This window comes from Mustela putorius, unplaced genomic scaffold (genome assembly GCF_011764305.1).
Source record: "Mustela putorius furo isolate JIRA1106 unplaced genomic scaffold, ASM1176430v1.1 tig00003859_pilon_pilon_pilon, whole genome shotgun sequence".
In the NCBI taxonomy this organism is placed as follows: domain Eukaryota; kingdom Metazoa; phylum Chordata; class Mammalia; order Carnivora; family Mustelidae; genus Mustela; species Mustela putorius.
This window is the reverse complement of record NW_025422011.1, coordinates 3,321,039-3,344,887: the sequence shown is the minus strand read 5'-3', so window position 1 is coordinate 3,344,887 and position 23,849 is coordinate 3,321,039. Positions and strand designations below refer to the sequence as shown.

The window sequence follows — 23,849 nt, the reverse complement described above, 5'->3', positions numbered from 1 at the left end:
GGACCTGATAAATTCTGTCCATTATGTTTGAATTGAGAGTAAGAAGTTCTTTCTTGAGTAAGCCTTATCAAAAGTGTGCTGTTGGTATGTTGGTGAGGACTCTCTGTTCTCATTACTGCCTTATAATTAAAGCCTAGTCAGAATTACGCTTAACACTTTCAAAGGACAAAATCATAAGTGATCCGATTGGCTAGTGGGTGGCCTCCGTCCTGGCTCCTTCTGTCTGCCAGGTACCAACTAGCCATGAATGAATGTATAAGGAGCTAAGACTAAGCCAACTTCCTGAGTCATACTTCTTGAACGCTTACTCTGTGAAACCTTCACAAGCTGCCTTGTTTTTTAAAAATGTCTTATTTGGAAATAATTTCAAATCTATAGAAAAGCTGTAAGAATAAGAATAATACAAAGAACATTCTAGACCCCTCTACCCGGATTCACTTAATGTTACATAACTTACTCCATTTGCTCTATTACTGAAAGGTAAGTTGCATACATCATGGTTCTTTACCTCTAAATACTTCGGTGCGCACTGCCAAAGAATAAGGATATTCTCTTATATAACCACAACACACTTATCAACTTCAGAGTTAACATTGACATCATATTTTTATCTAATTTACCATCTGTGTTCTAGTTTTTGACTCCATAATATTTCTTATGGCATTTTTTATCCTCCAGTTAAGAATTCAGCCTAGGATCGGGTACTCCATAGTTGTCCCGTCCCTTTAGTTTACTTTAATCTGGAATAAATCCGCAGCTTTTTATTGTTTTTATGACATTGACATTTTTAAAGAGCAGAGTACGCGTCCTGCTCCTTTTGATTGAACACTGCTTATTTGGGGTTTATCTGATGCTTCCTCATAGTTGATATCACGTTATGCTTTTCTGGCCAAAATGGCACGCGTGGTTTTTTATCTTTCTCGGGACATCGTATCCGGAGACACACGATAGCCCTCTGCCCTTCGTTGCTGCTGTTGATTTGGTTGCTTCACTCGAGGTTCCCCCCAGTTTTTCTGCTGTAGAGTTACTGTCTTTTCTTCTTGCACTGCTAAGCAGTCCGTGGGAAAGCACTATGAGACCAAGCAGATATCCTGTCTCCCTGTCAGTTTAGTGTTCCCTAGGTTTAGCATCCTCTGATGATTCCTCACCAACCTGTCTTAGGAAGAGGTTTTTGATGATAAAGAATTCATGAAGTCCTGCTTCATGAGTGGGTAGTTGGTCAGTTCTGTGCAAGAAGTCTCGGCTTCCTCAATCCAGACCATGGTTTTATGCAGACCGCATTTATCACTGGTATGCTTGGGGGCAGTGAGGAAGGGACACTGGGCTTGGCATCAGCAAACCCAGGTTTTACTTCTGATATCACCAGTCGGTGATCATCATCTGACCGACAGAAAGCCGCTTCCTTACTTTGAGCCCTAGTCTCCCCTTTTGGCAAGTGGGGACAAATAATGGGGCAGGTGTAAGAATGCCAGAAATGGAATTGATATCCAAGTGTGAAGAAGAGAGGAAAGAAACTTACATTTATTGAGTATGTACAATATGCTCCATGTTTTCCACTATTTTGTTATATTTCTTAAGATAGATAGACCTCAACCTAGTTCCATTTTACAGCTAGGAAACAAAGAAGCAATAGGAGTTGTGTCACTTGTGTAAAGTCCGTCTAGTGTGTCAGACCACAAATGCCTGCTACTTGCCAGGTCCTTGGGCAGGCAGGGAGGTAACGAAGTGAATAAGACACCATCCTTGTCCTCAAGGCACACAAAGAAAGAAAAGACAGGTATTTAAACACATTAGAAAGATAGTAAGTCCAAAACTAGAGGTATATATTGTGAGCCGCATTTCTTCGATGTAGACAAATTTAGAGGGTACCTGGTAGTCTGTACCTGGGGATACAATGGCAAAAAGACGGAGAGAGATGGATGTGGTAGAAACTTATGTTTAGTTGGGAGACCGACAGTAAACAGGTAAACAGATACAAGAATTCTCATTCACGACAGTATCCAGTGAGAGCGCTATGGAGAAATTAGAGGGGGGTGATGTGTTCACGAATGTGGGGAAGTGTGGGGAACTTGCCCATCTCTGGATTTTAACCTGGGTTTGAATAACTCCAAAGTCTGTGTTCTTTCTGTTTCTCATGGGGGTGTTTCTCTGCACCATATAGTTTTCTTCCTTGGAGCTGGGAAACCAAGTCTCTGGAAATGCTATCAACAAGGAGACCATTTGCTAACTGAAACCATCCCTTAGGGTTTAGTTTGTCTGACTCTTTACCAGAGGACAGACGAGGACACAGGTCGAGACCATGAAACCCAGAGAAGGTGGTTGTGGTTTCACCTGACCTGAAACTGAAATGGGTTTTCTCATTTTTAGCATGAGATTGCAGAAGAATACTCTGTTTAGATGTGAACTTACTGTAATGGGGACATTCACTGGGCCCCCTTCTCTTAAGTTACCGCCTTCCAGTGCTTTGGTAAACTCTTGGGTGATGAGAGTTGGTGGTTTCGTTAATTCATCTAAATGTAGTTTTTAATCAGAATAAATTTAGAAAATAAATAGGACACATTGAGATGAGGGAAAAATAAAATTCAATTTTTTTTAAATGAAAGAAGATAGTTCTCTTTTATATTTTGTTAAATATTTTATAGCTTTGAATAATCATGGAGATCTTTGGGGCTTCAAAGACCTAGGAAGCTAAATACTGAGAAGCGGCTATCAGGATTGAAAACCAAATTCTTCATCCATTCTTCTTGTTAATTGCCAAAGCCAATAAAAGAAGGCAATGGACTGTGTCTTTCTCTGCTAGTGCAGATGGAATCTAAGTAGAACTATAAAGCAATATAATTCTCCCGAGAAATAATCGTATCTGCACCATAACTGCTCCAACTTTGAGAACTGGCTTAAGAATTTTAACTTTAGTCCTGTTGGAGGTCATCAGACTCTGATCCCTTCCAGCCACGTGAATCTCCATGTTTGTCATTGGTAACATCCACTTTACTTGACTCTTTACAACAGTAGTAAATCACAAGAAATAAAACCTTAAGAGGTAATAATTATAAGGTGTCGGAGTAAGTCCAGAAAGAACTAACAGGTGGTTACCTCAGGAGTCACTCTATAAATACGGCGTTCTTCCACTTTTTACAAGATATAAAAATTCAGCCAAGTTTTTCTTTCTAAATTTATTCCGGAAAATATAAACATTATACACCTTAGAAAATACCAGAATTCAAACCCCACACACTTTCACTGACAGTATTTTATTTAATCCTCATAATAGTAAAGTAAGAAGGATGCTATATCCCCCAGCTGCAAAGTAAAAAACTTAAAGCTCAGTATTTTGGTCAAGATCAGACAACTAGTAAGTGGTCAAGTCCACGTGATTTCAAAACTGACATTCCCCCACCTCATACCCTACTACCTCTTTCTCCCATACCCCAAATTCAGTGCATTGGGAAATCCTGTTGACTTCAGTATCCTTTAAACATAATCCACTATCTGACCACTTCCTGGGACCACCACTGCTACCGCTAATTTAAGCCATTGTGATTGTGTGCTCTGAATATTTTGCAGTACCTTCCTACCCAGCAGTACCTTCCTACCCAGCCTCCCCTCCTCCCATCCTTGCCTATAGTCCACACAGTCTGCTCCCAACAGTCGGAGTGATCTCTTTAAAGCTAAATCCAGGTCATTTCACTTTTCTTCTCAAAAATTCTCCTGTGCCCTTTAATTTCTTTCAGAGTTAAATCATGAGCTCTTATGACCTACTATGTTCTGATGTCACACATCCCACATTTTCTCATCCCCTGCTATTTTTCTGGCCTCCTTGCAGTTCCTCAAACATTTCAAACGCATGTCTGCCTCAGGACCTTTGCACTTCTGTTCTTTCATTGAAAAGGATCTTTACCAAGATAGACTTTTTGCTAGCTCTCTCCCCTCACTGAAATCTTTGCTTATATGTCACCACATCAGAGAGGCCTTTCTTAGTCACCTGCAGGAACAGCGTCTGTCACCCCGTCCTTACTCTGTCCTTATTTTTCTTTTTTCCTTTTTATCATCACCTCCCAATGTAGTATCATGTTTTACTACTTGTTTATAGTCTTTGTGTCCCACCCCCGCCCCAGATTTAAGCTGTATGAGATTAGGGACTTTGCTTTTGTTCACAAATGTAGTCCACTGCTGACAACAGTGTCCTAGTAGGTGCTCAGGAAATGTTTGTTGTTAAGTAACTGTTTTTTTTTCGTGCTGTACACAGTTTTTCTTTTTGTTATGTGAATGTTAACAAATAAATTCCACGTATTTGGAGGTAGGCCATTTGTGAGATTACCACCCAGCCAGTCTTTATCAAGGATTTTCTTTGTACAGAACATAGTACATTTTAACTCCTTCATTTGGGGCTTAGGCGTTAAGGTTTATATGTAATGTTACTGTGGGGCTGTTTGCTCAATGCCATGTAACCAGGGATCTCTGCCCCATCAGAGTGATGAGATAAGGAAGAGCCCTTTTGTGGAAATGCTCATCTCATGGCCTGCAAGTAAAGGAACACCAGCTCCCCAAACTGCATTCTGTGTACATAGTTATGGGTCTTCTGGAGGATCTCAGATCCTGAGATCCTGAAAGATGAACAGACACACATAAGGAGAAAAGGTTTTCTAAATGATGCCTCCGCAGAGCCACAGTTCTGCATGAAGAATGTGTGCTGGTCACACTGGTGAACTGATGCTCACAAAAGGCAGATCAGACATCGTGTCCAGAATTCTGTATTGTGCAAATGCCTGGAGTCCGGTGTCCTTTGGATCCACGTTTTCCAAAGCCTGGTTGTGAGTTGTTCTGGTCATTTTTAAATTCAAGAAGGCATGTTTAGTACAGGTACCAACATGAGAGATGCTTTACCACCTGAAATTATGATGTTCAGTATCTGATTCTTGAATGCCTGCCACGCAGTATTTCGTGTCCATCTTTTTTTTTTTTTTTAAGATTTTATTTATTCATTTGATAGACAGAGATCACAAGTGGGCAGAGAGGCAGGCAGGGGGAGGGGGGAGCAGGCTCCCTTGTGAGCAGGGGCTCGATCCCAGGACTCTGGGATCATGACCTGAGCCGCAGGCAGAAGCTTTGACCCACTGAGCCACCCAGGTGCCCTGTGGTGTCCATCTTTCCAGTATACAGTGCTGCTATTATTAAGTAGCCTTCCTACTCTGAGTCAGGCCCCTAAATTGTTTTGTAAGGACCAGATTACCTAAGCAAGCTACTCCAGTAGGGGAGGAAAAAAAGATGCACGTTGTTTCCAGGGATTGTTGTTTAAAAAACACATTGGGGTGCACCTGCGTGGCTCAGTCGGTTAGATGTCTACCTGCAGCTCACGTAGTGATCCCAGGGTTCTGGGATCAAGGCTCCCCCCGCAAACTCCTCACCTCCACCCACCTGCCAATCAAGCTCCCTGTTTCTCCCTCTCCCTCTGCAGCTCCCTCTGCCTAGGTGCTCACTCTCTCTCAAATAAATAAAATATTAAAAAAATAAATAAATAAAATTTAAAAAGCAAGCTGAATAAGGACAAAACAACAGCTTTGCTTTCTGGCCTAATTATTTTCACGTTGGGATTCCAAACTGGAAGACCAGAGCACTTGCCTACACCTGTGGTTGTGAAGGTCCAGGTTGTTTCCAGGTGGGAATCTTTATAATGGCAAAGTTTTGAGCTTAAGCAACTTGTAAAATTTGTTCTGCCACAAAATACTTCCTGTAGAAGGGTGACTATATTCCCAACCTGTTCACTGTAATATTTCCATGAGTAGGGAGGAAAATGGATTAATTTAGTTATTGTTTACTGTGTTTTTGGTGACTTCTTTAAGGATGTATCTAGATGACACTTTGGGGTATTTCTTTACTTTGACACATACCTTAAAATACTCCTTTTTAAATTCTTGGAAAGTAGCTAGACCTGTACGTTTGTCTTAGTTTAGATAGGTGATCTTGCTTAAGCTTCAGAATAATATCTAAAATTTTACACCATATTATATTGTGAACTTCCTGGCATCATTAATTATCTGTACTGCAGCAGTGGAAGGGGGTCCCGATGCAATTCCTTCAGTGCCGTGCACACTGAGGAGTTCTGTTACCAAGTCACGCAGCAGATCTGTGCGTCCCTCCTATGTGCTAGGGGCTGCTCTGAGCTTTGGCCATATGATGGTGAATAAGACCATGGCTGCATAGAGCTGATACTCTAGAAATCACTACTGTCCCGTGATTGGGTTTAGTTTTCTGTTCCATTTAGCTTTTGTCCTGCCACTGCTCCATACATTTCTTTTTTTGCTTTTTAAGATTTTATTTATTTGTTTGACAGAGATCACAAGTAGGCAGAGAGGCAGGCAGAGAGAGAGAGAGGAGGAAGCAGGCTCCCCACTGAGCAGAGAGTCGGATGCAGGGCTTGATACCAGGACTCTGAGATCATGACCTGAGCTGCAGGCAGATGCTGAACCCACTGAGCCACCCAGGCGCCCCGTGCTTCACACATTTCTGACTCCTGAACCATACTGAACAGCTTTGCAGTTGCCCGAGGACCTTGTGCTCTCTCTCTTTTTCTTTGTCCCCACTGTTCTCATTACCCAAAATGTTCTTCCTTTGTTTGTTTCCCTGGCAAAGTCCTCCACTTTAACACTTCGCTCTAAAGTATTTCATCTTTGAATCCTTTGCATCCTCTGCTAGACCACATTAACTGCCTTGATTTTAAGCCATTGGTGGAAATAAAAAACCTTTCCAGAACAGAATTTAAGTTTCTTCATTGGAAAAACATAGCTCGACTTGGGATTCCTAGGCGTGTGTCTCTTGCCTCCACTTCCCGGAGCTAGGAGGTTCCCCAAGCTCTCTGGATGGTTTAGCTGAATGGTGAGTGAACTTATTGCACCATCAAGTGGTTCATCCGGGCAGTGCCACTTAATTCTTCTGCAGGATGCTAATAGTCCAACTTATGCCATGTATCTACAGAGAGAGGGAGGGTGATAATATCAAGATGTAATTGGAAGGTATAATTATCAGACCATCTTCATCCTGAGACACTCAGAACTTTACAGAACCCTCAGTGGCTCGTGATCCATAGATGGAAATGGGATTTTAAATCTTCACTTTTCTTATTAACCGGGAAATCTGAAACAGAGATGTGACACGGCTTGCTTGTGTTCCTTCATTATTTAAGATGGTGCATAGGCATATGCTTTCTTTTGTTTTGTTTGCCACTCAGCTTGGCAAACGGTTTTCATTCCTCACCCATTGTTAGAGTCTCAGAGAACTCTTCATGTCATACTGTATCCTGGCCACATGGCTTTAAAATTAAATACCTTTTTGACAAAGTATTTTTGCTCAGTTAAGTGGGGGTTGCATGGATAGGGGTAAATTCTCAAAAACCAAGAATCACCTAATCAAAGGTAGCCCAGGTATTGAGGTACTTGGGGGACATTAATTAACTTAGTGTGGGTTTGTGGCTGCCGGCACATAATAGAAAGATGGAGAAGGACCGTGTTTAGGCCCTTGGGCTCTTGGTTCTTACCAGGCAGGCTGGACTTTCAGCCCCCATGTTAATGAGGGTGGAATATATTCCTTGACTCATACTTGGAGTGGGAAAAATTCAAAAACCTAAAAGCAAAAACCCCAAAGAGACATGGGAACATTCCTTCCAGCTCTCAGCAGGAAGGAAACACCTCCTCTGGGACATATCTCAATTTTATTTCTACCTCTAGTGAAATTTTTTATTTTGACCACCAGGTATTAGATCCTCCTCTTTAACAGAAACATCACTGTCCTCAATACCCTTTCCTTTCCTGCACATGTGGGAAACGGAATACATTCACTCTTTGATGAATGATCGCCCAACCTACTTCAAACTGCAGAAGGAACCTCTTATGTTATGAGTCAGGACCCGTTGGAGTAGGGTCTCCTCGTGTTCTATGTTGAATCCTATCCAAATGTGTCAAGCCTGAGCACTAAAGAACTTGACACTAGTTAAGTCCTTCTGACAGGTCATGTTCAAATCTGTCCTCCCACGCCACTCCCCTCAAGGGTCTCTTGGTTACCCAGGCTGTTTCCATGTGGTTTTAGGGTCTCTCCCCACAACGAAGAAAGAAAAAAAAAATGGTGTGCTGGGGGAAGATCCTATCCTATCAGCAGCAAAGTTTATAAGACTCAGACACAATGGTAAGAAACTAGGAAAGGAAGAGTAGTAGCTAGACTCTGAGAGGGGAAATGCTTATTTTTTAGAGGCACCAAAGCTGTTAGAACTATCTTAAGGAACCACAAATTAGAAGGAAAATGAGCATTATCTCTTTGGGAGGATAAAATGTCAAAAACCTTCCTGGTGGTTTTGTAACAATATTCAGTTTAGTCAAGAATGGAAAGAGTATCCTTTCCAGAACCACCGCTCTCCAGGTTTGTTTAAGTGCCTTCTTTTTAAAAGGTACAAAAAGGTCTGTTTCTGCTTATGTTTAATACTTTCTAAGTCTCAAATTGTTTCATTGATAGATTGCTGTATTACAGTTGATTTTATGCCATCATGTACTCTCTCAAGCTGACTTTAGATCTCACCAAAATGTTTCTATGCTTCTGCCACTAAGAGCAATCAAGCAATTCTCAGTTTGTGGTCTAACTAATCAAGAGCATATTTTTTGTTTTTGTTCTTGTGGTGGTGGTGATGGGCTGTTGCCCTTCTAGAGTGTTCTGCCGTACTACGTAGCTACAAAGCTGTCGAAAATCCGAAAGCCAACTCTGGATAAACCGTCTGCGGAGACATATGTGAAGTCTGCACTGAAAACTGTGGGCTTGCAGTCCCGAACCACCGGATACCTGGTCCATTCTCTTATGGTATGTAGACTTGCAAGTCTCCAATCAGCTCTTTGGTTTGGAGTTTTCTTTCCTGTTAGGTCGCAAAATAGCATGTGGTGTGTTAGCATCTATATGTTGTCTAGACTTACTAATGAGGCATCTGTGTTTTATTTTAAACACCCAAGAACTTTAAACTTGACCAACGAAACAATAGAGTAAAACATAAGATCGGATGCTCTCAGTTAGCCCAAATTGTAGGCTGTCATGACATATCTCCCCATTTCTCTCCCTAGGACTCAGTAATTTCAATCATGCCTACCTGGCTATATTTTAAAATCACCATGAATTTGGGCAAGTCCACACGGGCTCGCTATATGAAGAAAAACAAGAAGAACTAAGCACTGGTAACTCGCTGAGTAGCTTGGCCCAGTGTGCCAGCCTACGTGTGTTTACGGCAAAGCACCCACCCGTCTCCAAAGTCTGCGGTTGTCGTTTGATCAGTTACTAATAAGGCTAAATGTTGTCATAATTGGGACGAAAGCAGAAATTGTGTTCAGCAGTTCTGGACATACATTTTGAATACTGCCAGGAGTTATTTTGAAATTTAATGTAAATGCTCCTATCCAATGGACATAGAACTAATAATACTAACAAGAACAGTGTCATGGGAAGAAACGTGATTTTGGCAAATCACGGAATGACAGAGTCAGATATAACACTTCAGTGGTTTGCTCTGGCCCGGATGGTGATGGTTCTTGTATTTTCTCTGAATTATAACTTAAAAAGTAATGGCGAGCTCCATTTTTTTTTGTTTGTAAACACTTGGAGGGAGCGGAGATTAATTGATTCACTTATAGGAGGACACATTGTAATAAGCATTGCTGTGAGGTTTTCTAAAAGTATGTCCCAATGTTTATATTTCTGTGGAACTTTTTGTTCTCAAAGGTAGCTAATGATGTAAAAATAATACAGGAAACATGAAAGTTCCTTTTGACACATGGAGCCCACTAATACATGCTTTCCTCTAATACATATTTCTTCTCAGTTTAAATGCGCGTAAATACCGAAAGCTATATGGTATGATTTATAAAGGTAAATGGGCCAAAAAATACATTGAGATGAGCAGTCACCTATTGTGCCGCTAAAACCCTGACCCAGGAGAGTGGCCTGCTTGGACCCCAGCCTCTTTTGTCTCTGCACTGCACCAGTCCTGTTCCCATGTGTGACCACAAGCTATTCCTAAAAGAGTAATGGTAACAGAGAAGTGACCTTAGACTTTGAAATCGATACCCTGTAGATAGCAGTCTGACTAGTTTTAATAAAAGATGATATAACCACAGTGATGATTGTAAATGTATTTCTTTGGTGCTTGAAATTAAGGCTGTTTTTACACCGGCTTACTATAAATTAAGACTTACTTTTATCCTGCTCCATAACTTGAGGGAAATCACCAAGAGATAATTCAGTATTGTGAAACATGTAACACAGAAGGTAGGTCTTTATGAAAGCTGTGGTTCCTAAGCTCTGAGTTTTAAGCACCAGGAGATTTGTTTTAAAAAAAAAGAAGTAATTGCCGTGTTTAGGTGTTGAGGTGTTTCTACCCTTTAGTTTTGCTAGCTAAGGATGTAAAACAAAAATAGGAAGAGCCAAAGTACGGTCTGCTCTTAGCATCATTACATAGGAGAAAAGACAATTTAGCACCCAAAAAGTAAGAACATAATCTCAGAATCATTTAAAATGACTTTTGAATTATGATTTTGAAATGAAAATAAACTTAGTTTTATGAAAAACACATTGCCTTTTTCTTTCTCATTTTGTTGTTGAAATGGTGAAACCACAGTGACCTGAGCGATACTTTGTTTGCTTTCACACGTGGGCTCGTTGATTATTGTGGGTGGTCGTTTTCAGTGGGTTAGTAGCATGGGGAGGGATCGATGTGCAAGCATACACAGTATGTTCCCTTCCACCCAAGTTAGAAAGCAGTTGTATTCTGACCAAATCCTGTAGCAATCTCCAAACTTCTGAGCTCTAGCTTTTACTACTTCAACTTGGGTTGTGTCCTCTTATATTTGACACCTAAGACTGAAGATAATGGAATGAAACTCTGTTTCTAGGCACAGGGAAAAATTCATTGAAAAAAAACAAAAACAAAAACAAAAACCCAGCGTACTCCAAACTTTCAAAATAGTGGAGCACAGTTTTTAGACTTCACTTTATATCAACTTGATGTTCTAGTCCTATGTGTGCTAGATAAGGTTGGGACCCAAGAGAGTAGAGTAAAAGAGAGACTGATTCATGTAGAATCAGCTCATTTCACAACACAGTGAGCTAGATTTTAATTTCTTGTTCTTTCATGGTTTCCGGCAGTAGCATGGGGGGAACACACGTAATGACATTGCCATTCTGAGTTGTCTTTGTGCCGGTCCCCCATGCACTGGGAGTAAATACAGATGTTATGACTGTTTCTCAATTTCCTCAAATGTGGTCCTGCCCTAAATAGATGACTTCCTCTCATTGGATCATTTATTGCATTGAAATAGGACAGAACTGAACTTTATATGGGGTGAACATCAGTGGTGACACCAGACAAATGGTGCTGATGCCATGTAGAAGAGATTTATTGTAATACCTTATGAGAATGCAATAAACTTAGGTTGTACTCTAATTTTTTAAACTCTGTTGATACCAAGTTATCTGAGATTTAGATGGTCCTGGATTCTGCTGCTTTGATCTGTAGTTACAGTGTCAGAGGAAATTGTCAAAGCTCTTTATTGAATATGTTGGAAACTATTCCAATTAAAAAATGTTAAAGGGCTCACTACTTTGTACTTTGATACGCACCTCATGATGAAAACTATACATGTGGACAGAATTTAAATTCCCTCTTGGAATGTAATTCTTTCTGTAGAGGTTTATGTAGAGATATCTAGAAATGAAACATTGTGTCCAGCACGAACACAAACATATTAAATGAATCCATGTTAACGTGATGATGGCATATTACAACTTTGCCCTCTCCTTTTACCTGTATCTGAAAAGCCAGCGAAATGGGTACTACAAATGATAATCCTAAAAGGATATAAGGCAAACTTGTTTTCCTTACTACAAAAGTTTCTAGATATAGCATTGTGTACATTTATTGAGTGCTAACCACATGCTGTTTACTCTTCTGGGAAAGAAGAGACTACAGTGAAAAAGGGACCAAAGATTTTGCCTCCGTAGAGCTTACATTTGAGCTGGGGAAAGGTGAGGCAAGCAAAGGAGGGAGACAGGTTAAAAAAGAAGAAAGAAAGAGTAACATAGCCTAAGTGCTTTATGATATGCAGTGAGGGGTGCGGGACGAAGCTAGGTAAGGAGGTTGGGGAATCAATGTGTGTAGGCTTGTATACTCATAGTGGGTGTGGAGAGAGGTTTTGAATTGTCTTGGGGAAGCCTTTCGGCTTTGTGGGAGAAGGCAGACTAGCCTGAGCAAAGAACCCAAGGAGACTGCATGCCTGGTATATTCCAAAATGGCTATGAGTACATACATATTGAAGTACATACTGCATGAAGTCTAAAGATTTCAGAGATCTTGTTTAGTTTAGTTATGACTTTTTAGAATGAAATCACCTTACGTTGTTGGTCATATTTCACTATCTTTGTACTGCCGAATTCAATTTGCTGGTATTTTATTTGGAATTTTTGCATCTAAATTTAGGAAATTGGTTTGCAATCTTTTTCATATTTGTCTGGCTTTCATATTAATATTATAACTTCATTAAAAGAGCTGAGAATTGGGGTGCCTGGGTGGCTCGGTGGGTTAAGCCTCTGCCTTCAGCTCGGGTCATGATCTCAGGGTCCTGGGATCGAGCCCCACATCAGGCTCTCTGCTCAGCAGGGAGCCTGCTTCCCCCCTCTCTCTCTGTCTGCCTTTCTGCCTACTTGTGATCTTTCTCTCTCTGTCAAATAAAGAAAGAAAATCCTTAAGTTAAAAAAAAAAAGCAATTCGATCCTTTTGGCCCTTCTCATTATATGTTCTCCTGATTTCTGGCAGTTTATTCTGTTATTTTTCTTATTTCACAAACTGAACATTTCATCCATGTTTTAACATTTTTTCTATTCTGACATAAACATTTATTGCTCTAAGTTTAATTATCTTTCACTACATCCCACAATTCAGGAGTGTGTGTGTGTGTGTGTGTGTACATAAACGTGCATACACACATTCTTTTTCAGTGCTAATATTTAAACATTTATGACTTTGACCTCTGACCTGTTTAAAAATATTTTTTTAAAGGACACATTCAAATTTTAATAAATGCTATTTCCTTTTAAAAATGCTTGTGTTGGGGCAACTGGGTGGCTCAGTGGGTTAAGCCTGTGCCTTCAGCTCAGGTCATGATCTCAGCGTCTTGGGATCGAGCCCCACATCAGGCTGTCTGCTCAGCGGGGAGCCTGTTTCCTGCCCCCCTCTGCCTACCTCTCTGCCTACTTGTAATCTCTTTCTGTGTCAAATAAATAAATAAAATCTTAAAAAATAAAATAAAATGCTTGTGTTGGTATCACCATTAATGAGGCAATTTTATATTTTGTATACTGTGTTATCGTGGACTGAAGATACAATATCAATTATGTAGTATTCCTCCCAAAAATGTATAATCTGAACCTAATCACACTTGATCTTTGCCAAAAGGCCAAGAAGCAATAATATGAACCTAATCAAAAAGAAATATCAGAAAAATCTAAATTGAAAGACACCCTACAAGATAACCAACTTAAATTTGTCAAAAGTTTCAGATTAAAGAAAACTAAAGAAATGTGACAAGTAAATGTTACATAATCTCAGATTGAATCTTGATTAAAAAATGGGATTTTTGAGACAATGGGTAAGATTTGAGTAAGGTCTGTAGGTTAGATAATAGCATCATATCCATGTTAATTTCCTGAGTTTGATCATTGTACTGTGGTTATTTAAGAAAAAGCTCTTGAATTTTAGGAAATACACACTAGAGTATTTAGGGATAATGGGACATTATCTATGCAACTTAATCTCAAAAGCTTCAGAAAAAAATTATTTATGCAGAAAAAGATAAAGCAAACGTGTTAAAATGTTAACATTGGAAGAATCTAGGTAAAAGTTGATATATGAGAACTCTGTGTGCTGCACTGTAGAATTCCCATAAATCTGAAATTTATTTGGAATAAAAAGTGAAATCTTTTGTTATTGATTTCTAAATAATTAGACGAGAACATGTGGGTGTGGCCCAGCTTGGGCAAGTTATAACCTTTCTCTGCCTCAGTTTTGCCTTCTGAAAAATGAGAATAACAACACCTGACTTGTAAACTGTTGGTGAGCAAAATTTCACATTTTTTAAGTACTCAGGATCTAGCCTGGCATAAAGTAAATATATATAAAAATGTTGTAGTAGCCTGAATAGTGGCCCCCAAAGATACCAGATCCAGATCCCTGGAGCCTGTAAATACTACCTTAGGTGGAAAAAGGTCTTTGCAGGTGTGATTAAGTTAGAAGATCTTCAGATGAGATTACCTAAGTGAGCCCTAAATGGAATCACAAATATCCTTAATAAAAGGACAATTACACACAGAAAAGGAGAAAGCAGGGGGACCTCGGAGGCAGAGATTGGAGGGACGCAGCCACAAGTCAAGGAATGCAGGTGGCTACTGGGCACTGTTAGAGGCCAGCAACTGGATTATTTCCCAGAGTTTCCGGAGGATTGAGGACCCAACTGACACCTTGATTTTGGACTTCTGGCCTGTGATCTTGTTTTAAGCCACTGAGTTTATGGTAATGTTACAGCAGCCATAGGAAACTAATACAAATGTAAACCCTTTACTTTCACCAGTTCTTAGAAAGTTTTTAAGATGTATTTTATGTCTAGATATGGCCAACTTTTTAAAAAATTTTTACTTAAATTCAATTTAATTAACATATACTGTATATTAGTTTCCGAGGTATAAATCAGTGATTCATCAGTTGCATACAACACTCAGGCCTCATTCATCCTGTGCCCTCCTTAATACCCATCACCCACTTACCCTATCAACCCTCAGTTTGTTTCCTATGATTGAGTCTCTTATGATTTGCCTCCCTGTTTTTTAAAATGTACCATATGTGCTTAAGAAGAATGTTTATTTTCCAATTGTTATCTTCTATATATGTACATTAAGCTTATTAGTTCTTCAAATCTCCCCTGTCTTTAACTAATGTTTGTTTGCCTGACCTGTCAATAATTGAGAGAAGTTATTTTGAAATCTCTCACTATAATGATGGATTCAGATTCCCTGTTTTATCCGTTTTTGCTTTATATATTTGGAGACTATCTTGTTAGGCTAATAAAGTTTAGAATTATGCCTTCCTGGTGGGTTGAACTCTTTTTTTGGTCATGCAGTGACAGCCTTATTGCTAATGCTTTTTGCCTTAAAATCTGTTTTCTGCTATTCCAAACTAGCTATCTCTGCTTTATTTTGGTTAGCATATAGTAGTATATATTTTTCAATTGTTTTACTATCTATTTTTCTATGTATTTGTTATTCTTTACTGTAAATTCCAATTGTTTATTGAAAAATCTACCTTTTTCACGTTTTCTTCTTTTCCTCAGTTTTAATAAATATTTATGAGTTGTTTTAAAGTTCTTCTCTGCTTAATCCTACATTTGGATCATCTGTAGATCTACTTATTTGGGTTTTTTTTTTCTCTTGATGCTTGGTCATATTTTTCTAACTCCTTGCATGTCCCATAATTTTCTTTAATTGTATGCCAGAAATTCTATATAAAAGAAACATAAAGACTAAAGTCAGGGCACCTGGGTGGCTCAGTGGGTTAAGCCTCTGCCTTTGGCTCAGGTCATGATCTCAGGGTCCTAGGATTGAGGCCCGTATTAGGCTCTGCTCAGCAGGATCCTGCTTCCCCCGCTCTCTCTGCCTGCCAATTTGCCTACTTGGGATCTCTCTCTCTGTGTTAAATAAATAAATAGATCTTTAAAAAACAAAAAAAGTCTAAAGTCAATGTTTTTATTCTCCAGAGAGGACTTGCCTCTTCCCTGTTGGATAGAGTAAGGACTAATCACTCCAGTCTAAACAGGTGTTCAGCTGAGTTAGGGCTGGGTAGCCACTTTTTCTTTTTCTTGTTTTTAAAGATTTTGTTTATTTATTTGAGAGGGCATGAGCAGGAGGAGTGGCAGGCAGAAGGAGAGGGAGAAGCAGGCTCCCCACAGAGCAGGGAGCCTGATATAGTGTTTGATCCCAGGAGTCTGGGAGCCTGCGCTGAAGGCAGATGCTTAACTGACTGCGCCACCCAGGCGCTCCAAGTTGCCACTTTTTTAGACTTGGTGCCCTATAGTTTCAAATATCAGCAGAATGAAAGCTGTCATGTTTCTTGTGGACTCTTCTTTCTCAGAACCTTTTTTTTTTTTAAGCACTGTAAGACTATAAAAGCTTTCACCTTGTCTTCCCAGTCCAGCCCTCTCCCTTCTGTAGCCCTAGAAAGAGTGTCTAATGTTAATCATAGGGTTCATACCATATATAAACACTGACTACTTACTATGCCTCTCAAAGCCTGCATGGTCTGACTCCTCTCTACCCCATCTTGAAGAACCCCCTTAACTGCCTCTCTATTCCTACAGGAACCCTCTTTCAGTCTTTCCAATACACCTCTTCATTCAGTGTGGTTGAATGATTGCAAAAACAGCTCCCGTACTCTACTCCTCCCAGTATCCAGACCCTTTGCGCTGTGACTTTGCAACAAGTCCAGTCAAGAGGTGAAGTCTATTTCCCCACTCCTTGAACTTGGTTTAGCTTGCTCTGGCCAATAAATGAAGTGCTTTGTGCTACTTCTAAGCCTAGGTCTCCAGAGATGTATTTGTACATGCCTCCCCGGACACCACTAGTGAGCTCGTTCAAGGACAAGACGGCACATGGAGTCAAGGTTAGTCTACATCAGCCAGCCCCCAGCTGCTGATGCACCAGCTGAATCAAATACAAATCAGAACTCCCAACCAACACAAGACTCCACATACATTGTGGATACTACTCCACTAGGTTAGGTTCCCCCATGAGTCTCATACCAAATACGACAATATTTATGTATTTTAAAAAATGTCTACCTCTCCTGCTAGACTGCAACTTCCATGAGGGCGGAAGCCGGATCTGTCTTTGATCACTACTTTGTCCTTAGTATCCAGCACAGTGCTGTCTACAGTCAGTACTTGTGACATTTGAATCAAGACTTGCCTGACATCCCAGTTCATATACTCGAAATAATGTGGTTCACGTGGCCTTGAGGACTTGGTGACTCCAGAGAAGAATGTGCTAAACCATCTAGATAAAGCCATCAGGAAGGATTTATAACCTAGGGTCTGCCCAATCCTTCACTTTCAAAGTCTCTGAAAGAACCCAGCTATTAGGCCCCAGGAAATGGCGCCATCTATCATTCCACGAATAGTCCTGTCTTTCCTAATTTGGCTTTGCATGTGCCACATATTTGCAGAGGAGGGCACGGTGGCCTCATGTAGCATCATGGTTTAGTTTTTTCCTTTGTAATTGGGATTAAGAAAATTGGATCGGTGTATGCATATAACTATAGCATTACTCGGCATGCTCTCAGGAAATGTTAATATCATGTGCTATTATTTAGAAATCAGATGCGTAAATGGTGCCTGCTCTTTTTAGGGGTGACGTGACTATCAATATCTTAGCCACCGAATGCTCCATACTGTTTAAAACTCTGACATAACTTCCTGTTTGCCGTATGCCTTCGCATAGGTAACCTCTAGTCCCCTCTCTTGTCCTTGGTATTTGTCCGCTCTCCACCATTTCACATCCGATTATGCCGTTCTTTCATTGTTCCTCACAGTTGGTGCTATGGCTTACTGGCATATTTTATCTTGAGCAGCATCTGTAATTGTGCTGGGTGTTGAATGGGAGGAGTTCCTGTCTGGAGTCTGGGGAAGCATCCTGTCTTCCTCGATGTCGCTTAGAGTTGGTGGAGACATGAAAGCATCCTTGCCCACCCGCTGCAGAGTTGGCGGTTTCCTGCCCTATTCTCCTCCCCACTTCAAGCTGGGAACCGCTAAGCCTCTGGCAGTGAGACACGGGCTGGGAATTTCTCTGTGTAGTACCTTCACTGAAAGCTATTAGCAAGACGTGCCGTTATTTTCCCTGAATTGGATTTTCTCCAGAATTCTCAGCAGGCACTCCACAAGCAGCATATGATCAAAACAGGCAAGGGTTTGGCAAGAGTCTGGTGTGAAAATCAGCAACTGAAAATAAGCAGCAGTGTGTAGCTCATTCAGAATCCTTTTGGTAAAAGCTACCAGCACTTCGAAAGCATCTATCAGTTTTGCCATCCAAGGGATGGGGTATCTGTTGAGTGGGAAGTAGTCACCTGCAGAAAGCAGGCAGCTAGAAAAGGTAGAAGTCTGGCAGGTTCTTGAAAGATAAACAAGGCACGGTCAAATATCCAAGTTGCTTGGCCCTGCCCCAGACCCACTAACCCAGACTCTCGATGGGTGGCCTGGAATGTTCATTTTTTACAAGCAATGCCCTAGGGATTCCCAATGCAGATAGTCTTCCAACCATAAGCTGAGAAATGCTGGTTTCAGAGTAGAGGCAAGGCAACCAGCTCAGCACAACTTTAAGAAGGCTGTCTTGGGTGAAGGAAAACAAGAGAGCAACACGAGAGCAAAGGGCCAGGGTTGACAGTGTCCAAATCAGAGCCAAACCGATTGCTCACAGTTTAAGGGCAACTCTGGGGCCAGCCACTTGCTAGCTATCGCTTCCGACCCCTGATATCACAATCACACTGTAAGAGTTAGGAATCAGAGTAGACCAAAATTAGTTTCAGGGGAAATAATCAATAACCATAATAGGGTATCACCTACAAGGGAAAAGTAAATTCTAAGAATACAGAAACAGCAGACAGAGGGAAGAGCCACTACCAGCATCTAGGTCCAGGCAGAGGCGTGCACACATTCACACACACACAACCACCACCACCACCAAGGAAGGAACAAATCTGGGGGTGCTCTCCCATCTGTTAGGAAGTTCAGAACTATGCTGTGCATTTCAAGTAATCTGCTCCAGGTGAGGGTTTCACAGAGTTTTCAAGCAAAGGGCTGCTCATGTCTTCAGACACAGGAGAGCAAGCTACTTCCATTGCCACGAGAAGTTCAGGGTGACTTGGGTGTCCAAGAGATGTCAGTTTCCTCTGGGTCCAAGCAGATGTCACTATGTCAAAATTTGGGATCCCATTCCTTCCCAATCAATGCCTTAACTTCACAATAGGAACTTAACAAGGCTGTCAGTGTCACTAACATTGCAATTCAGCCCACAGATAGATGCCAACCACTGCAGGCTGCTTGGCATAGCACACAGACAGCTGAAAGGAGCACTTGAATCAGGAAGAACCCTTTCCTCCTCCAATGTCCCTCCAGCACCCTCTACTGATGACGTTTCACATTGGACCAAATGGCAAGGGAAAAATGTTCCAGTATTGCAAGCAGGGCAGTGGAGGATGGGTTTGGAGCTGAGAATCTGGCAAGATTTGGGCTGATAACAGACAAGACGCCTCACTTTCATTCCCTCTCCCACAGTCTCCACCACCACTCCCTGATAAAAACACAAACACTGCCTCTAGAAATGGAGAAACCCATGATATAAGACTCACAAAGAACATCTTTCTAATACTACGTACTAACATGTAGCTAGCATAACCAACCATGTCAGTTGCCCAGTTCTTTTTTGCCTTTAGCATTTGAAGTCCAATGTCCTGCAAGACCTCTCAGTACCAGACAAATGGGAATGATTTGTAACCCTACAGGCATCCTGAAGGTTTCTAAACTTTCTCTGCATCCAAATTACCCTGAACACTTGGTAAGAATGCAAGTGATTTTTGTTAAAAATGCAGTTATTTTGGATGCAAGCAAGCCATGGATGGATTTTTGAGAAATGTTCTACGTGGAGGCCGAAAAGGTGTTAATCACTACTTTTAGGGACTCCTCAATCCAAACTTCTTTGTCCTTGTTCCAAAACCATAATCACTGAAAAGAAAGAAATAACATCCTTTGGAAGACACAGCCAAGGTTCCTGAACCAGAAACAGACACTGACAAATGACTAGTTGATGGGGACAAAAAAAAAAAGGATAAAAATTATAGTCTGCCCTTACCACTTTTCTCTCCTTTCAGTTCTAGGATAAGTAATTTTCCTTCAGTGTCACAAAGGATAACAAAAGAATGATGAATGCTGTGAAAATTAGATTTGTGGGGTACACTGAGCTTTTGCAGGTAAGCAGTATATAATGCAAGACTTATTTTAAGGACTCCGACAGTGACTGTTGTTTGGTAGATCTTAGAGAATAAGCTGCACAAAACAATCTATTCAGTGCTACTTTTTCTATTTTCACACTGTAAGATACATGGTTGAAGACGGCCATATTAAAGATGCTTCTCAGAAACTCGGAGGCGGTGAAAAGAAGACACTCTTTGACCCACTGGTCAAATTTATTTATTTTTAATTTTATGTTTAAAAAATATTTTATTTATTTGACAAAGAGAGAAAGAGAGAGAGAGACAGACAGACAGCACAAGCAGGGGGAGCAGCAGAGGGAGAGGGAGAAGTAGACTCCCCACTGAGCAGGGAGCCTAATGTGTGGGGCTCCATCCCAGGATTCTGGGATCATGACCTGAGCCCAAGGGAGACACTTACCTGTCTGATCACCCAGGTGCCCCAATTTATTTTATTTTTTATTTTTCAAGACACTCTTTTTTTTTTTTTAAAGGTTTTGTTTATTTTTTATTTGACAGAGATCACAAGTAGGCAGAGAGAGAGAGAGAGAGGGAAGCAGACTCCCTGCTGAGCAGAGAGCCCGATGCGGGGCTCGATCCCAGCACCCTGAGATCATGACCTGAGCAGAAGGCAGAAGCTTTAACCCACTGAGCCACCCAGGCGCCCCTTTCAAGACACTCTTAATATTAACTGGATTTCTGTTGTGTTCCAAGGACCCTGCTACATTCTTCACATGCATTACCACATGTAACTCTCCCAACAAGAGCTATGCCCTTTTCCTAAAGAAGGGGAGTACCGGGACACCTGGGTGGGCTCAGTCAGTTCAGCGGCTGCCTGCAGCTCAGGTCATGATCCCAGAATCCTAGGATCGAGCCCCACATCGGGCTCCTTGCTCAGCAGGAAGCCTGCTTCTCCCTCCGAATGCCGCTCTGCCTGCTTGTGATCTCTCTTTGGCTTTCTGACAAATAAATACATAAAATATAAAAAAAAAAAGAGAGAGAGAGAGAGAGAGAGAAAGAAGCAGAAGAAGCAGCGGAGTACCTGCCCTAGGTCACACACCCAGTAAGTGGCGTGGTCCGGCTCCAGCCACACGTGGTTCAGCACCGGAGAGCGCCGAGCAGAAGGCGTGGTCCCGTGCCCCGCCGTGTTGCTGATGGAAAGACGCACGGGCTGCGGTGGGGACGCAAAGGAAGCGCCTGTGACCCCCTCCAGGGCTTCCAGGGTAAAATTCAGACCCTTTTACTTCGCACATCACGACCCGGTTTCCCACCCCCCTCGCCCTTCCCCCAGCCCCGCTGGGACCCAGTCACTCTTTCCGCAGAGACCAAGGTTGCCGGCACTTAGACGTCTCGGGCTTGGTTTGGGAGCGAGGCCGGGGGGTGGGGGGTGGATTACGGCCCGAAGGACCTCGGCCTACCTAACGCGTCTTCATTCCCACCTTCGCCATGTCCCGGCTCCCGACCGGGCTCCCACCGCACCTTCAGTCCGCGCTCCGCACCTATCCCGGCCCTTATCGGCACCTTCAGCAAGCCGGACCTCTCGCCTCAGGGAACAGGGAGCTGCCCGGACTCCAGCTAACGGCGCCGGAAGTAGTGGCGGCGGCGCGTGACGTCAGAGGAAATTCCTGACGCCGCGGCCTGTGGTTGCGAGTTGTCGGAGTCGGTGTTTCACTCTTAAGGTTCCCCGACAGCCGGTGGCGGCGCGGGTCTGGGCCTGGGCCAGGGTTCGTTCCAGGACCGGGCGGGTTTGTACCCGCGCGGCGGGCTCCGCCGGCTGCTGTGGGGTCCCGGCTCCCCGCTGGGTGGCTGGGGCTTTGGGGACCGTCCCCTGAGGGCCGTCCCGCGTCGAACCTCCAGGACCGCGCGTCCCGAGGCTCGTGGAAGAGAAGACTCGAAAATAGGGCCGGTCGCTCGCGCTGCTTGAGGACCAGGCTTTTTCACCGCGAGGGTCTCCCGATCTGCGCTCCAGCCGCGAGAGAGGCCTTGGTTCCGCGCTTTACGGAGGAAGAAACTCGGGCCGGGAAAGGTGAAGTCCGCGGACAGGCGGTGCGGCCGGGAGCTGCCGGCTTGAGATTCGGAGCGAGTCCGGCTGGCGCCCGAGCTGCCGGCGTTTGCCTTGTGCGGGGTTCTCGGGGTGGGAGGTGGGCCTGGTGGGCCGTTTCTGGGCCACAGAATCGGTTAGGTCTGGGGTGGGGGCTCCGAAATCTCGTCCCAGCAGCTGCGCCCTGGCCGGTAACAGCGTCCTGCTCCCCTGGGAACAGAGCGAGAACTACAGCGCAGGGTGTTCAGAGCTTTTGACCCTCCCGTTGAGAGGAAATAAATGCAAGCTGTCGCGACACATCTTGTGGGTGTCGAGGGGTGGCATTGGACTCTGCCGTTAGCTCTTTTGGGGGCAGATGGCCGTCTCCGTCATCTCCCTGCCTGTTCAAGGAGAAGGAATTCTATGCTGCTCGCCTGGGGAAATGTGTTCAGTGCACAGATTCCTGGGCTCACCCCAGCTCAGAAGGTCTGGGGAAGGTCTGGAAATTGGAGTGCCAAATAAGCCATAAAACGAGCTCGTCACCTGCGAGGACTCGAAATGTGACGCTTTCTTAGAGCAATAAAGAAAGGAATCATAGGTTCAGAACATGTGGCTTGGACCTCCCTGGGTTGGTCTCTTTAGTAGCGGTGCTCCTGTATTTGCTGTGAGCAATACAGGAGATGAATGGATAAAGAAGATGTGGTGTATATATACAATGGAATACTATGCAGCCATCAAAACCCTTAAGAAATATTTCTTAGAGCAATGAAAGGAATATTAGGGTCTCTTTAGTAGGTGTGCTTGTATTTGCTTGAGTTTAGGAGGTGGTTTTGTTTTGTTTTGTTTTGTTTTTTCAGTTGACTGAAAACTGGAAGTTAATGAAGTTTGAATGTTAATCTACCTCCTGTTGACGTCCCAAGTGACTCTGGGTGAGCCACTTAACCTTGTAGTCATCATCTGTGCTCCCTTCGCAACATCTCCCACGATGCTTGTCGCAAAGAGGAACACTTGGATCCATTCTGAGATGGATCCATTCTGAGACAGACCGTGGGTATTTTTTTTTTTTTCAGATTTATTTATTTATTTATTTATTTATTCGACAAGGAGAGAGAGATCACAAGTAGACAGGTGGGCAGAGAAAGAGGGGGGAGGCAGGCTCCCTGCCGAGCAGAGAGCTGGATGTGGGGCTCCATCCCAGGACCCTGAGATCATGACCTGAGCCAAAGGCAGAGGCTTAACCCACTGAGCCACCCAGGTGCCCCAACCATGGGTATCTTTTAATACGCTTCCAGGGAAGTTTGATATAGCCGGTTACAACGGAATATGGAAGTGCCCTTGGAAACGGAGTCTGAGCTATTTCTCAGTATCCGTATAGGTGAGAGAATATTACGGTTTCTTTGACACTACTAAGACTAATGTCGTTTATGATAAATCTTAGAGTTTCTTAACGTGTACTTTCTTGGGAAAGAAGCAAATGTCCTGTTAGGTCATTGGGATGCCTGGGTGGCTCAGTCTGACCCTCGATCTTGGCTCAGGTCATGATCTCAGGGTGGTGAGATCGAGCCCTGCATGGGCTCTGCACCAGGCGTGAAATCTGTTTAAGATTTTCTCTTTCCACGGCAAACCCTCCTACACTGTTGGTGGGAAGGCAGGCTGGTGCAGCCACTCAGGAAAACAGTATGGAAATTTCTCAAAAAGTTGAAAATAGAACTACCGTCTGATCCAGCAATCGCACTACTGGGTATTTAC

At 42.7% G+C, this 23,849-nt stretch overlaps 2 protein-coding genes across 9 annotated transcripts in view; both read left to right on the top strand.

Moving 5' to 3' along the window:
* The window catches only part of LOC101673521 (very-long-chain 3-oxoacyl-CoA reductase), a 325,507-nt gene that overhangs the window by 150,147 nt on the left and 151,511 nt on the right, over nt 1-23,849 (top strand). The window contains exons 10-11 of one of the 3 annotated variants that reach the window (XM_004763205.3): nt 8,689-8,838; nt 9,093-10,591. The exons of the other annotated variants lie outside the window; for them this stretch is intronic. Of the exons in view, the coding sequence (XP_004763262.1) occupies nt 8,689-8,838; nt 9,093-9,197 (255 nt within the window). The 3' untranslated portion in view covers nt 9,198-10,591. Of the gene's footprint in view, nt 1-8,688; nt 8,839-9,092; nt 10,592-23,849 lie in introns of those variants that run through there. 3 annotated transcript variants of the gene reach the window in all.
* The window catches only part of ALKBH3 (alkB homolog 3, alpha-ketoglutarate dependent dioxygenase), a 36,597-nt gene continuing 34,718 nt past the window's right edge, over nt 21,971-23,849 (top strand). For 3 of the 6 annotated variants that reach the window (XR_001181211.2, XM_004763203.3, XM_013061779.2), the window contains exons 1-2: nt 21,971-22,106; nt 22,958-23,147. The gene's annotated coding sequence lies outside the window, so the exon portion shown is untranslated. Of the gene's footprint in view, nt 22,107-22,957; nt 23,152-23,849 lie in introns of all 6 variants that reach the window. The other 3 variants (XM_004763201.3, XM_004763199.3, XM_004763202.3) reach the window with 3 other exon arrangements.